Source organism: Entelurus aequoreus, linkage group LG27 (genome assembly GCF_033978785.1).
Source record: "Entelurus aequoreus isolate RoL-2023_Sb linkage group LG27, RoL_Eaeq_v1.1, whole genome shotgun sequence".
Classification (NCBI taxonomy): domain Eukaryota; kingdom Metazoa; phylum Chordata; class Actinopteri; order Syngnathiformes; family Syngnathidae; genus Entelurus; species Entelurus aequoreus.
Genome location: NC_084757.1, coordinates 20140020 through 20154913, shown reverse-complemented (window position 1 = coordinate 20154913; position 14894 = coordinate 20140020). Strand labels below are relative to the sequence as shown.

The 14894-nt window shown below is 35.6% G+C and overlaps 1 protein-coding gene across 1 annotated transcript; it reads right to left on the bottom strand.

The window, feature by feature from the left end:
* Positions 1-327: 327 nt before the first annotated feature.
* haus8 (HAUS augmin like complex subunit 8) lies at positions 328-11825 on the bottom strand. The gene is made up of 10 exons (XM_062038426.1): positions 11720-11825; positions 11488-11564; positions 9403-9458; positions 6895-7021; positions 6689-6799; positions 6518-6621; positions 6281-6439; positions 1776-1917; positions 1549-1690; positions 328-686 (listed from the first exon to the last, which is right to left on the bottom strand). Exons 1-10 carry the CDS (start codon positions 11782-11784, stop codon positions 557-559), a joined length of 1113 nt encoding a protein of 370 aa, XP_061894410.1. The 5' UTR covers positions 11785-11825; the 3' UTR covers positions 328-556.
* Positions 11826-14894: the final 3069 nt, after the last annotated feature.

The window sequence follows — 14894 nt, the reverse complement described above, 5'->3', positions numbered from 1 at the left end:
GGACCCTAAAAATCTACTGTGGGACCCCATTTTTATGACTTGATGGGGTCCCTAAGACCCCATTTAAAAAATTCCTAGCGCCAACACTGATGGAGTATTGGTGCGTGCAAAACCTCAGCAGGCGGCTGTGGCCTGCAGGTCGGTTCTAATACTAATCAAATATCATCCCGGGGGCCATAGATCATTCATTCCCAGATCCAGCCCGGGGGCCTTAACTTTGACACCCCTGGTTTATTGTTCCTTGGTGCTTATACATACCGGTACATTAAAAAGGTCTAAATAATTCCATTATTGATTTTTTTAAATGACTTAAGACGGTTTGCAACACTAGGTTGTCCAATTTTATTAAATGTATTTAAAAAGAATTCCACACTACAAGTGTTTACCCTCCAAGCTGTGGTTCCTCCACATTCTGAATCATTAAAAGTTAAGAGCACACAAAAAAACAGACACGTTGATAAAAAAAAAAATATATACCACCAAAGTAAGACATTAAAAAGGGAGGTGGTGGTGTAATTTAAAGTGCATGTACTCAATATCCCATGTTGCGTCACATTCATAATGGTTTAGGACAGAAGAGCTCCAGGGATCTTGCAGCACCAAGTTGTTCCTCCTCTGCAGCTTGCTGGACTTGGACTGTGTGACGGCAGATCAGTGATGACAGCTCCAGCAGCTCTGAAAATGCCCTAAAAATACAGTGGGGGAAAAGCCTCGTCAAAATGGAGCACAACATCAAATCAAATTTTGTAGATTGCATGTACAACTTTCTTTTTTTTCAGCATTTTATGACTAAAAGTAAAATTCAAAAATCCTATTCATGTCCATTTTAATGAAATATTTTGTCGTTATACAATTATATGAAAAAAGGTAAAAATGTCAAGTACTTTAACCTCCCACTTTTCAAACCATACGTTTTAAACCAGGGATGTCAAACTCATTTTAGATTGGGGGCCACACAGAAAAAAATCTACTCCCAAGTGGGCTGGACTGGTAAAATCACGGCACGATAGCGTAAAAATAAAGACAACTTCAGATAGTTTTCTTTGTTTAAAAATAGAACAAGCACATTCTGAAAATGTACAATTCATAATGTTGTTGTTTTTTACACTTACATGTTGCGGTTAATAGTATTCTATCTTTATTTGTCGGTATTTATACTTTCTGAATAAATTATGTGATAATGTTCATTAGTCAACTCATTGGTGTTGATTTTCATTCTATCAAGATAAAAAAATTATATCAAAATCTAATTACAGGATGTTATTTATGTAGTTTGCTCATTTTCCTCGACTGGTGCACTAACATGTGTTTTTTTTTGTTTTTTTTACTTATGTAACATCATCTACAAAGAATTGCTATTGCGACATCTAGTGGACACATTTAGAACATCAGTTTCTTTCATTCAAAAATGTTGGCTTTTTTTTATACTTAGCAAACTCATCCTGCGGGCCAGATAAAACCTATTTGAAAATCCACGGGCCGTATGTTTGACACCACTGTTTTAAACTAAAATGTAATCTTTTATCTGATTTGTATAAATGAACCAACCCGGATAACTGCTGACTCATGTCTTTTGAGTAACTTTTCAGGCTTTGAAGGCACTCAAGAGCTGCACTGTTGTCCTTGTAATCTTCCTCAGTCCACTCCCTCAGAAGCTCCTCGCTCTCCTTCAAACAGGCTTCAGCTTTACCTACATTAAGTGTGCAGACAAAACATAAATGTGCTAGTTGATGGATATTTAATGTTCAACATTTTTTTTAAAAAGTGTCACAAACCAAGAAACTCTTTCCCGTCCCCGTCAATGTAAAAGTTCTTGACAGGTAGCTCGTGAAGGGTTGTGTCGACCGCAGAGGCGAAAGAATTGTAGGATTTTGTAAATGGTTTGGCAACGTCGGCCACACGAGTCAGAGCAGAGACCTGATGGAATAAAGAGGACAGTAAAGCACTTTTGAGAAAAGAGAAGCTCAATTTATCGCTTTGGAATTTGCGGCTGTATATGACGTTGGGCGGGGCTATTTGGGCAACAATCCAAATCACGATTAAATGAACCTTTTACAGTTACATTTATTAATTTATTTCAGGTAATGACATAAAAAAAAGAAAGTACAAGGTAGACAACACATAATATTAATTAATATAATTGAAAAGGTAATGTACAGTATGTAAGCATGATGATCCAGTTTTGCCTGAAAGGGAGTGAGAAGAAGATAACTTACTTCTACCTTCTACTTCGATTTCGGTAATGCACGATTATTCCACAAAAAATCTGTTTATTCTCTTAAATATTTGTATAATTTTGTAATTGAAAATTAATTTAAAAGATTTGCACAGATTAACAATCAGGATCTATTTATTGAATCAATGGGATGAAAACTAACGATTAATCAACATATCAATTTATATTTTTTAGATTCAGCTACATTGATCTGTGCTCGGCAAGTTTTCCTTCTAGAAGATAGGTATCGATCCACCATCGTTTAAAAAAATAAAAAATAAAAAAATGATTTCATCGATACTAGAAAAAGGAAAACATTGGATTTAAGAATGGCAGACTTCAGATGAAGTTGAACACTTTTCACGATAAGGACGTTAAACGTTATTCAAGTCTGTCTGCCCGTCTGTGGCGTCATCGCCATCAGTCAGCAAAACAAGAATGGTGAATAGCTACGGTGGCTGAGAAAGATCACAAATGCTTCCATGACCAGACAGCATCATAAATTACAACATAACTACTTTCAGCTAGAGCAGGATTGCAAAAGCCACAACAAATAAACGGCACAAAACAATAATATAAAGCCGCAACACAACTTTAATTAAGCCACAAAAGGACGCGACGGACACTGCAGAAGTGACAGCAGAGCAAGTTACAGCAATGGACTGACTTCTTGAACATAGTTTATTAGTATTATTGAAAAATTAAAAGGAAAATTATATAAGACTGAAAAAGTGGTCACACTTCATTTACTTTTACAGCTTTGTTCATTACACTGTTTTCACCTTTCCGTTTCAGGAAGTCGGTGTGTCGCTGAAACTTGTCCGCTGTCACTTTTATTCCGTCTTTGTATTGTTGTGTTATGACTTTGTTATTGTGTTGTGGCGTTTGCATTTATTTGTTGTGACTTTTCTATGCCATCGTAGCTTTTTTTAAATGAAAGTAGTAGCTGGTCAAACCACTGCGCATTGACCTGAAGAGATTGGTTGCACTTTATTTTTTATATAAATTTATTTTGTATTTTTATTATTTGTGACAAAAACAACAGTAAAGGTAGCATTTAAACTTTAATGGCCAATGCATTCACACTTTATTTGAATAATGTGGAATCAACACTTTAGGTTGAATTAACCAGAGGAAACACTTGCTGCTCACATTTGAAACATTCTAATAATTTTCAATAAAATTACAGTAACCAACATTTTAACAGTATATTTACCTGCCTAATAAAGTTCCCCAACTCGGCCATACAGTATCTGTTCTCCACCCATGACTGACAGCGACCCAGGTGCGCGAAAGCGGAAGCTCATCCCTGCTGATGGCGTAAGTCCCTCGCCTCAAAATTTCCATAGCCTCCTTCGTCTCTTCAATTTATTATTTTTTTAATGAAAAGACTCGCACAGCGGTCACTTCCATTGTGTCGGCCGCGTCTTCTGTGGTTTAAAGTTGTGTTGCGTGGTTTATATTTATTATGGCTTTTGCAATCGTGCTGTATCTTAAAGTTATGATATTGAAATGCCCGGCAGTGGAGAAGGAGAGACACAGTCGGTGATACACTCTCAGACACTTTCTTAACAAGCGATAATAAACTCAGGGAGTCAAAACACACATACAGTATGCAAGACCTTTCTCGACCACTGTAGATAACCATCGTTTTTGTTTTGATGACGTTACAGACGGGAAAATAGAGTTAATGTTTAACATATTTATTATTACAAGTGCTAAATTTCATTAAAGTCTGCTGTTCTTAAATCAAATGTTTTCTTTTTTCTAGCATCCACAAAATGTATCTATTTTCTTTGTAAACGATCTTGGATCAATAACCATCTCTTGGAATGCAAACTTACTGAGCACAGATTGATATACTTGAAATTTAGGAATATAAATCAATATATCGATCAATCGTTACACCCCTTATAATAATGTATTATTTTATTATTATTTATAGGGGTGGCGTGGCGAAGTTTGTAGAGTGGCCGTGCCAGCAATCGGAGGGTTGCTGGTTACTGGGGTTCAATCCCCACCTTCTACCATCCTAGTCACGTCCGTTGTGTCCTTGGGCAAGACACTTCACCCTTGCTCCTGATGGGTGCTGGTAGCGCCTTGCATGGCAGCTCCCGCCATCAGTGTGTGAATGGGTGAATGTGGAAATAGCGTCAAAGCGCTTTGAGTACCTTGAAGGTAGAAAAGCGCTATACAAGTATAACCCATTTATATTTATCATTTATTTTATGTTGAAAAACGAGAGCAGAACTAGCAGGTAAATCTACTGTTAAAATTTTGGTTCCTGTACTTTTATTGAACATTTCTTGAATATTGAAAATGAAAGCAATTCAACCTAAAGTGTTGGTTGCACTTTATTAAAATACGATGTGAATGCATTGGCTATTACCGTATTTTTCGGAGTATAAGTCGCACCTGCCGAAAATGCATAATAAAGGAAAAAAACATATATAAGTCGCACTGGGGACCACTGGGGAAATTTATTTGATAAAACCCAACACCAAGAATAGACATTTGAAAGGCAATTTAAAATGAATGAAGAATAGTGAACAACAGGCTGAATAAGTGTATGTTATATGAGGCATAAATAACCAACTGAGAACGTGCCTGGTATGTTAACGTAACATATTATGGTAAGAGTCATTCAAATAACTATAACATATAGAACATGCTATATGTTTACCAAACAATCTGTCACTCCTAATCGTTAAATCCGATGAAATCTTATACGTCTAGTCTCTTACGTGAATGAGCTAAATAATATTATTTGATATTTTACGGTAATGTGTTAATAATTTCACACATAAGTCGCTCCTGAGTATAAGTCGCACCCCCGGCCAAACTATGAAAAAAACTGCGACTTATAGTCCGAAAAATACGGTAATTGTTGTTTACTTGCTTGTTTGTATCATAATTCAGAAATAACAGGAATATAGGAAACTTCACCTGCAGTGTCCAGTATCCACTATGAATTTCAGTCACACTGGTTGATTTTTTTTGCTTAAAAGTTCAAAGATTTTAACTCACTAAAGTGTTTCGGATCGTATTGTTCTAAAAAAAATAATATCATCCCTGAATTGTTTCGGCAACCACAAATTTTGAATCGAATCGTTGTGAAAACAAATTGTTAGTTACACTCCTATCAAAAACACCAACGAGAACGAAAATGTTTTGCGGAAAAAAAAAAAATGTATCAAGTAAAGAATAAAAAAAGGTGTATTTCTTCTAATTACAAACATGTTTAATACAGTGGTGTGATGAATGTATATAACTCCACCATATGAAATAGGTATTTTTCACAAAAAACAAACAAATTAATGTCTTTCTACAATCATTTGTAAATTATTTCGTTAAGGACATTTCTTTATAGCGGGACATGCAGTCGGGAGCTTACAAGTAGTCCGAGTCTGTTTTTTGTGACATGCATTGTTCATATTTGGTAACAAGACTGTGCTTACTACTATTTGGTCAACGTCATCCTTATTGAAGCCAAAGTGTGCCCAGACAACTGACACTGAATTACTTTTTGGTACAAGCTGCTCTCGTCGTATTGATGGCTCGGTGTTTATGTTAACTCCAACCATGAAGCTTCTGTGTAGCGAACTGAATTGGACAGAGTGACGCGGCTATTTTTGCTGCTGCTCTTCTGGCAGCTTTCACACTTAACGACACCTGACAGCCTGTCATGTAACTACCAACCACTAGTGTGTTTATAAGGGACAGTCTAATTGTAGATGATCATTGAAATTATCGGCATGGCAGTTTTGTGTCGGTTTGAAGGTTTAATGTCTGTTTTAATTATTTTTCAATTAATATAATATGACACACACGAAAAAAATCCTCTTGCCTCATTGACATGATACTGCTTGTGAGACGTATTTAGCTAGCTAGATGAGCCTGTCAGAGAAAAGCTTCATAAAAAATAAATATTAAAAAAATGGCTTTGTCACTCATTTTAAAAGATGTGGATCTTCAGATTTTAGGTGAGCAATTCTAATACCATGTTGTGTAACTTCCGAGACTTAAAAAATAGTACAACATTCAGGCTTTGATTGTATTTCTGACCTGCATATTCAGAAGCTCGGTCGCCTGTCGTTCCTTCTCCATGAGGAGGTATTGGCGCTTCTTCGCAATCACCTCAGTATGTAGCACCTCTTCTTCCTCCATCTTCTGCAGTAACCTCGCTTCAGCTTCAGCCTTAAGTTTGTTCGTATTAGCCACCATCTGCCGTCAAATGGAACAAAATAGCTGACATCTCTAAAAATAGCCTGCAACAGAAAACTAAAAATTGGGTGTGCTCACCTTCCCAGAGAGGTAAGAAATTAAAAATGCTTGCATCTCAATTAGTTGCTTCTCATCTTCATGGTGCGACTCAGCTTGCTCTGCACTTTTTATTACTGTTTTACCTAAGGCAGACTGACAATGAAACTACTCCTATTTGTTATGAACATACAAATTGTAGAGGATGATTACCTCCAATGACCGAAATATCAAACTCTGGGCGACCAAAGTGTCCGTCGGAGAACGTGGATTGCAGGACTGTCTTTTCAAGCAGTGAAGGCTGACTTTGACGTGACATCTTAGCTGCAAGGAAGAGGTTATAAAAATGTCAAATCAATTCATAGCAAGCAAGGCTGTGAATTTAAGTCTTCCGACACATATTCGGACTTATTACATACACATTCCAAAAGCTGGAGGGCCCATGGAACATCGTGGAGGGGTGCCCACTTTTAGTTTGACCCCGCCGGGTCTAGGAGAGGAGGGTCTCTGTAGAATACTCACAGAATCGCTGTTCAGTGAGTTACTCTGTGGAAGGAAATGCATTCACGGGATTGTCATTAAAGATTGAATGATTGTACAGTATGTTATTCTAACATATGTATTTAATATTTGTTTACTTACTATGGTATATTATTTATTTATTCACTGTTCTGTTACAGAGAACAAGGAAATGGGGAAAAATCGCTTTTGGTATGAAAAGGGGTAGGATTAAATAAGATCAGTTTCTTCCTACTCCTTTTCGGACATGCTGTACTGAAACAACTGTAATTATGTGATGCATTACATTGTATCGTATGCATGTTCGAAATAAACTGAACTGATCTGAGGTAGAAGAGAAAACATGGTATGCCAACCAGGCTTGGCCTTATGTAACAAATAAGAAAACTCTTAAAGGAGAACTTCCCTTTTTTTATTTTGCTTATCGTTCACAATCCTTATGTGAGATAAGCATTCAAGTTTTTCTTTTTTATGCACTCGTAAATAAAAAAGGCAACTAACAATAGAGCCAATGGGAGTGGCTTTATTCCGCCTATAAAGCGCTCTAAAAAAACCTCCAAAAACCTCCAGCGTTTTATATACAAGCTGTAAGTATATATGTAATGTAGTAACAGGCACATTCATAATAACATGTAATATTTACATATTTTGCTCATTTTAAGCTTACGGCGGAGTAATAATTTCACAGATCACAACGTTCTCTTTTCCCTTCAACAATAACAACACTACTACTCATGGCAGACATCCTGTGAGATAAATACGACTACTTTGGGACAAATGATAATCGAGATTTTTTTTTTTAGTCTGAATATAAGGAGGATGAACTACAAGCTTTAGATGCTTTGTGCTAAACAGATCCAGCTTTAGTGAAACACGAAGCATCATGCAGCAGTATTGATAGTTACCTCTCTGTGATCACAGCGCGGCTTAAAATAGTTTGTCAGCGGCAGCACTTTTAATACAAATATTGCTAATGGTTTGTAAGTATTCAGATCAGGATATGTAAATAAAGTATTGTTGGCGGTTTTTGGATGTTTTTTTTAGAGGACCTAATGGGCGGAATGGTGTACTCCCATTAGCTGCATTGATAGCACCTTGTATTCTATGACTTGGAATTAGGGCTGGGCGATATGGACTTTTATTAATATCAAGATATTTTTAGGCCATGTCACGATACACGATATATAGCTCAATATTTTGCCTTAGCCTTGAATGAACACTTGATGCATATAATCACAGCAGTATGATGATTCTATGTGTCTACATTAAAACATGCTTGTTCATACTGCATTAATATATGCTCATTTTAAACTTTCACGCAGAGAGGGAAATCACAACTAAGTCAATTGACCAAAACTGTATTTATTAAACAGTTATTAAGCAGTGGCACAAACATTCATGTCATTTCAAAACAGAAAGTGCACGATTGTGAGACATTTTAAAACAAGCTATTAGTGCACTTTTGTGCGTGATGTCACTAAGATGACATATCAAAACAACACTAAATTAAAGTGCACTTTTTGTACAGAACGCCACTACAATATTTTAAAACAAATAAAGTGCACTTTTGTGCATGATGTCACAAGATATTTCAATAACTGTCAAATAAAGATGAGCTGCATAATATGAAATCAAATAGTGTATGTCCTTCGCTATGTGGTAAGTTCCTGCGGACGTTATCTCCTTCTGTTGTTGACTATTTTTTTCATACGGTGTTGATCTGGAAACGGTTGCTTCGGCATTTTGTTGGTGTGGCACCGGCCAGAGATGTTGACATGCAGAGCATCAAGCACTCCTTAATCTCTAGCGGGTGACTTTTCAAATGATGCTACAAATTAGTAGTGCTGCTACTTTTTGTAGCAATGCTTTTGCCGCATACTAGACATATTACGGTTGTCTGTTCAACAGCTTCCCGCTTGAAGCCAAACCACCGCCAGACGATGGACCCTGTGCTGTTTTTCTTGGGAATTAATGATTCCTTCATTTGTTACCAGATTCGCACCTTCTCTCTCTCTCGTATTACCACTCGCACCGCACCGCTAGCATCACAGCTAATGTTACCCATGCCGCTACCTCTCTGCTCCGCGAGGGCGTATGACGTTGCACGCGCGACAGTATGTGACGTATGTAAGAAGGTGTAATGCCCGCAGCCAAAAGCAACTGTGTGAGAACGTATACTCGAATATCACGATACACAGTAGTCATTTTCTATATCGCACAGAGACAAACCCGCGATATATCGAGTATATTCGATACATCGCCCAGCCCTACTTGGAAAGCACAAAAAAAGAGAAACATGTGTTCCTTACATAGGGATTGTGAATGATAGGCAATATTTGAAACGAGAGTGCAGTTCCCCATTAATATACATGACAAATATAACAAACCGATCAAAATGCATGGCATACCTTTGAAAGTGATGAGCGGTCAGCAGCCTGCATGTACCGAGACTGAACAACAGTTGCTGCACATGGGAAAAAGCCAATGTAAAACAATATTTACATGTTAGAGACAGAATAAGTGTTGTCATGCATATACTTTTTAAAATGATTTGAGGGTCGGGGTCTAACTTAAGGTTGAGTTTAAAATACAATTTAAAAAAAGGAAAACCACCAAGAAAATTGTAATCAAAACTTGTCTAAAATTCATACGTGTCTATGCATGTTCTCATTCATTCAGACCATTGTTATCTCAGGGGATTCAATCGATCGCTTAGGTGGGGGATTCCGACTATTTTGAACTGGTAGTAGTCGATCCACAGCGATCGTTCTGCCACACAATACCTCAATGCTAACGAGGGGAAATTACACTTCAACGACTGTCGTTGGCTTTGACAGTTAGGATTGCTCAATTTCATGAAAGCATTTGTTTTTCTCACTACGATAGGATGAAACCATCCTTGCCCAGGTATACCCTCCTGGTTTTGGAGTATAAACATTTGGGGTTTTGGCACCAGCCGCTAGACTATAGATCTGACCAACTAATCCAGGTTGGAATTGGGCAGTTAAACTAGGGCTGGGCGATATGGCCTTTTATTAATATATCAATATTTTTAGGCCATGTCACGATACACAATATATATCTCGATATTTTGCCTTAGCCTTGAATGAACACTTGATGCATATAATCACAGCAGTATGATGATTCCATGTGTCTACATTAAAACATTCTTGTTCATATCAATATATGCTCATTTTAAACTTTCATGCAGAGAGGGAAAACACAACTAAGTCAATTTACCAATACTGTATTTATTAAACAGTTATTAAGCAGTGGCACAAACATTCATGTCATTTCAAAACAGAAAGTGCAAGATTGTCAGACATTTTAAAACAAGCTATTAGTGCACTTTTGTGCATGATGTCACTAAGATGACATATCAAAACAACACTAAATTAAAGTGCACTTTTTGTACAGAACGCCACTACAATATTTTAAAACAAATAAAGTGCACTTTTGTGCATGATGTCACACAAGATATTTCAATAACTGTCAAATAAAAATGAGCTGCATAATATGAAATCAAATGGTTTATGTCCTTTGCTATGTGGTAGGTTACTGCGGACATTATCTCCTTCTGTTGACAAATTTTTTCATATGGTGTTAATCTGGAAATGGTTGCTTCGGCATTTTGTGGGTGTGGTACCGAACGGAGATGTTGACATGCGGAGTTTCAAGCACTCTTCATTCTCTAGCGGGTGACTTTTCAAATGATGCTACAAACTAGCAGTAAGTGCTACTTTTTGTAGCAACGCTTTTGCCGCATACTTGTTCGACATCTTCCCGCTTGAAGCCAAACCACCGCCAGACGATGGACCCTGTGCTGTTTTTCTTGGTAATTAATTCTTCCTTCATTTGTTACCAGATTCGCACCTTCTTTCTCTCGTATTACCACTCGCACCACTCCGCTAGCATCACAGCTAATGTTACTCATGCTGCTACCTCTCTGCTCAGCGAGGGCGTATGACGTGACAGTATGTGACGTATGTAAGAAGGTGCGCTTGTTTTAAGTCTCTGTGAGGAGAGACAAGAAAGAGTGAAAAAAGCCTGTAGTGTAATGCCCGCGGCTAAAAGCAACTATGTGAGAATGTATACTCGAATATCACGATGTAGCCATTTTCTATATCGCACAGAGACAAACCCGCGATATATCCAGTATATCGATATATCCCCCAGCCCTAGGTTAAACCACCAAAATGATTCCCGAGCGCGGCCACTGCTGCTGCTCACTGCTCCCCTCACCTCCCAGGGGGTGGAACAAGGGGATGGGTCAAATGCAGAGGGTAATTTCACCACACCGAGTGTGTGTGACTATCATTGGAACTTTAACTTTAAGTCTATGAGCACGAAGTGATGAAGCCTACTCGGATGAGAAGCGAACTGTCTTCTAAGACAAACCAAACAGTCCAGTTGCGATCGATTGAATGCCCTGCGACTGAAATTCATACATTGATTTACTGTAGAACCCAAGTCATTTTATTATGAACACTTACATTTCGCACCGGCTTGAACGGCTTTTTTCTCAGCTGCATTCTTGCTGGCTTTACTTGTGTCGTTCCCACTCTTGGAGCTGGAATAATAACATATCGATATACTGTATTAGCTACGTTACACATTGACAGCCGAACTATTTTCTCTCTTTCCTAGCGTTATTTTTACACACACAGTCTATTATCTAAATTCACATTATTTCAGATATTTAACACAAAAACCCTGAACGTCTACCTTTTCGCATCTGCAACGGGATTTTTTTGAGCACTCGGCAATATCGTTCTTCTTCTGGACGCCATGTTGTTTTTGAAAGAACCCGCCCTGAGCGTCAGATTTATACTCCGGTGGTAAACAACAAAAGCGACGTATTGGTTCCGCTTATGTTGTCCTGTAAAGCGGAACTTTTTTAACGCGTTTACGATTAATACCAGTTTCAGTATCTTGCTTCAAACCCCACTTCGAAAAGTTTTGCGCTATAAAACGTGCTACTTCTTGCCATTAATTCCCGACTTCCTCAGTTTGTTTAGAAAAAAACACTAAACACAATTTTTTTAAATTATTTTTTGTTTTTTAATGTATTGTGGTACTGAATTAATGTTAGTCAGTTAATTTCAGTTTATTTTTAACATGCATACAATACAATTACAATGTAATATATCACATATTTCCAGTTGTTTCATTACAGCACGTCCGAAAAGAAGTAGGAAGAAGCAGAGTTTATTTAATCCTACTCCTTTTTTTGTATTATAGCAGTTTTGTCCCATTTCTTTGTTCTCTGTTTGTGACAGAACAGTGAATAAAAAAAATAAGAAAATAATAATTAATAAATAAATAAATACATAAATATACCATAAGTAAGTCAACAAATAATAAACACATAATAAATATTAGACATATAAACATAAATACAACTATTAAAGTTCTCATAAATAAATAGTTGACGTAATTTACGTTTGAACTAGGACAGGGGTCCCCAAACTACGGCCCGCGGGAAGTCCCGAGTTAAAAAATAAATAAATAAATATATATATGTATATATTCATATTTTTTTAAAATCTGTCCAAATCCATTTTCTACCGCTTGTTACTCTCGGTGTCTACTAGCCGCTCAGGCAAATCATGTTGTCTAAAAATGCATTTTCCCTTCGATAACATGACATCATCAGTGGCAAGTGCGCGCTCTTTCAGTCTTTTGGAATACATATATATATATATATATATATATATATATATATATATATATATATATATATATATATATATATATATATATATATATATATATAACCGATACCGATATATACAGTCGTGGAATTAACACATTATTATGCCTAATGTGGACAACCAGGTATGGTGAACATAATGTCCTTTAAAAAAAAAATCAATTAAATAAAATAAGATAAATAAATTAAAAACATTTTCTTGGATAAAAAAGAAAGTAAAACAATATAAAAACAGTTACATAGAAACTAGTAATTAATTAAAATGAGTAAAATTAACTGTTAAAGGCTAATTTTACTCATTTTCATTAATTACTAGTTTGGACCAGCAGCACGCACAATCATGTGTGCTTACGGACTGTATCCCTTGCAGACTGTATTGATATATATTGATATATAATGTAGGAACCAGAATATTAATAACAGAAAGAAACAACCCTTTTGTGTGAATGAGTGTGAATAAGTGTAAATGGGGGAGAAAGGTTTTTTGGGTTGGTGCACTAATTGTAAGTGTATCTTGTGTTTTTTATGTTGATTTAATTAAAAAAACAAACAAAAACAAAACAAAAAACCGATACCGATAATAAAAAAAACTGATACCAATAATTTCCGATATCACATTTTAAAGCATTTATCGGCCGATATTATTGGCCTGCCGATATTATATATATATATATATATATATATATATATATATATATATATATATATATATATATATATATATATATATATATATATATATATATATATATATATATATATATATATATATATATATATATATATATATATATATATATATATCAATCAATCAAATTATTATTTATATAGCCCTAAATCCCAAGTGTCTCAAAGGGCTGCACAAAAGCCACAACGACATCCTCGGCATATATATATATATATATATATATATATATATATATATATATATATATATATATATATATATATATATATATATATATATCAATCAATCAAATTATTATTTATATAGCCCTAAATCCCAAGTGTCTCAAAGGGCTGCACAAAAGCCACAACGACATCCTCGGCATATATATATATATATATATATATATATATATATATATATATATATATATATATATATATATATATATATATATATATATATATATATATATATATATATATATATATATATATATATATATATATATATATATATATATATATATATATATATATATATACATATATATATATATATACAGCCCGGCCCCAGGCCAAATTGTTTTAACCCAATGTGGCCGCCAAGTCAAAAAGTTTGGGCACCCCTGACCTAGGAGATGAATGAGATATTCTCTTTTTTTTTTTAAGAAAAAGGTTAAAGATATTTATCATAATTATTCTACTGGTACACTGATGACATTTGATTAACATTTAATTTACACGTCAGAATATCTTTTTTAAAAATGTTTATTATTATTTATACAAGTCCTCATTGCTTACACACTGAAAACGTTTTTAATAGTACATAACATTTATGGATGCTGGTAGCAGCCACTAGATGGGTGTAATGATCTGTCTACTTTGAATATGAGTGCACTGTGAGATTACACTGCACAATACATTAATGTTTTGGACCAACAATAATAATATCAATAATTCTATAATGCATTTATTAGTTTTTATGTGTTTAGTTAGTTACCATTTCGTGATGTGTTGAACTCCTCAAGTATGTATATCTGTGTGGCTATCTACTTAACCAGGCCTGCACTGTAGTTTAACTGTAATTGTGTGTGCATGAGTCTTATCCCACTGATCCCACTTCTCTGAGCTGCTCTTGGACAACATGGGAGACAATGCAAGGATATAGTGGGTGTGGGATGGGAGGGGTCAACACTTATCTGGAAATAAATCCCCTTCCATTGGCATAATTGAAGAAATGGGAGTAAAAGAGGATATACGCTTAAAATACACCCTATAGCCTACATGAGTTTCATTGGATTACAAAACCCAAAAAGCAGTGAAGTTGGCACCTAGTGTAAATCGTAAATAAAAACAGAATACAATGATATAGAAAATTATTTTCAACGTATATTCAATTGAATAGACTACAAAGACAAGATACTTAATGTTTGAACTGAGAAACTTATTTTTTCTTTGCAAATAATCATTAATTTAGAAATTAATGGCAGCAACTCATGGCAAAAAATTTGGCACGGG

Bases quoted from the DNA above. Each gene is read 5' to 3' on its own strand.
- haus8 (XM_062038426.1), bottom strand. From the start codon at position 11,784: ATGGCGTCCAGAAGAAGAACGATATTGCCGAGTGCTCAAAAAAATCCC. The intron at 9,459-11,487 runs GTAAGTGTTCAT...TCCCATGTGCAG, and splicing joins CGTTCAAGCCGGTGCGAAAT to CAACTGTTGTTCAGTCTCGG. The intron at 687-1,548 runs GTTGGTTCATTT...CTGTATTTTTAG, and splicing joins ATGAGTCAGCAGTTATCCGG to GGCATTTTCAGAGCTGCTGG.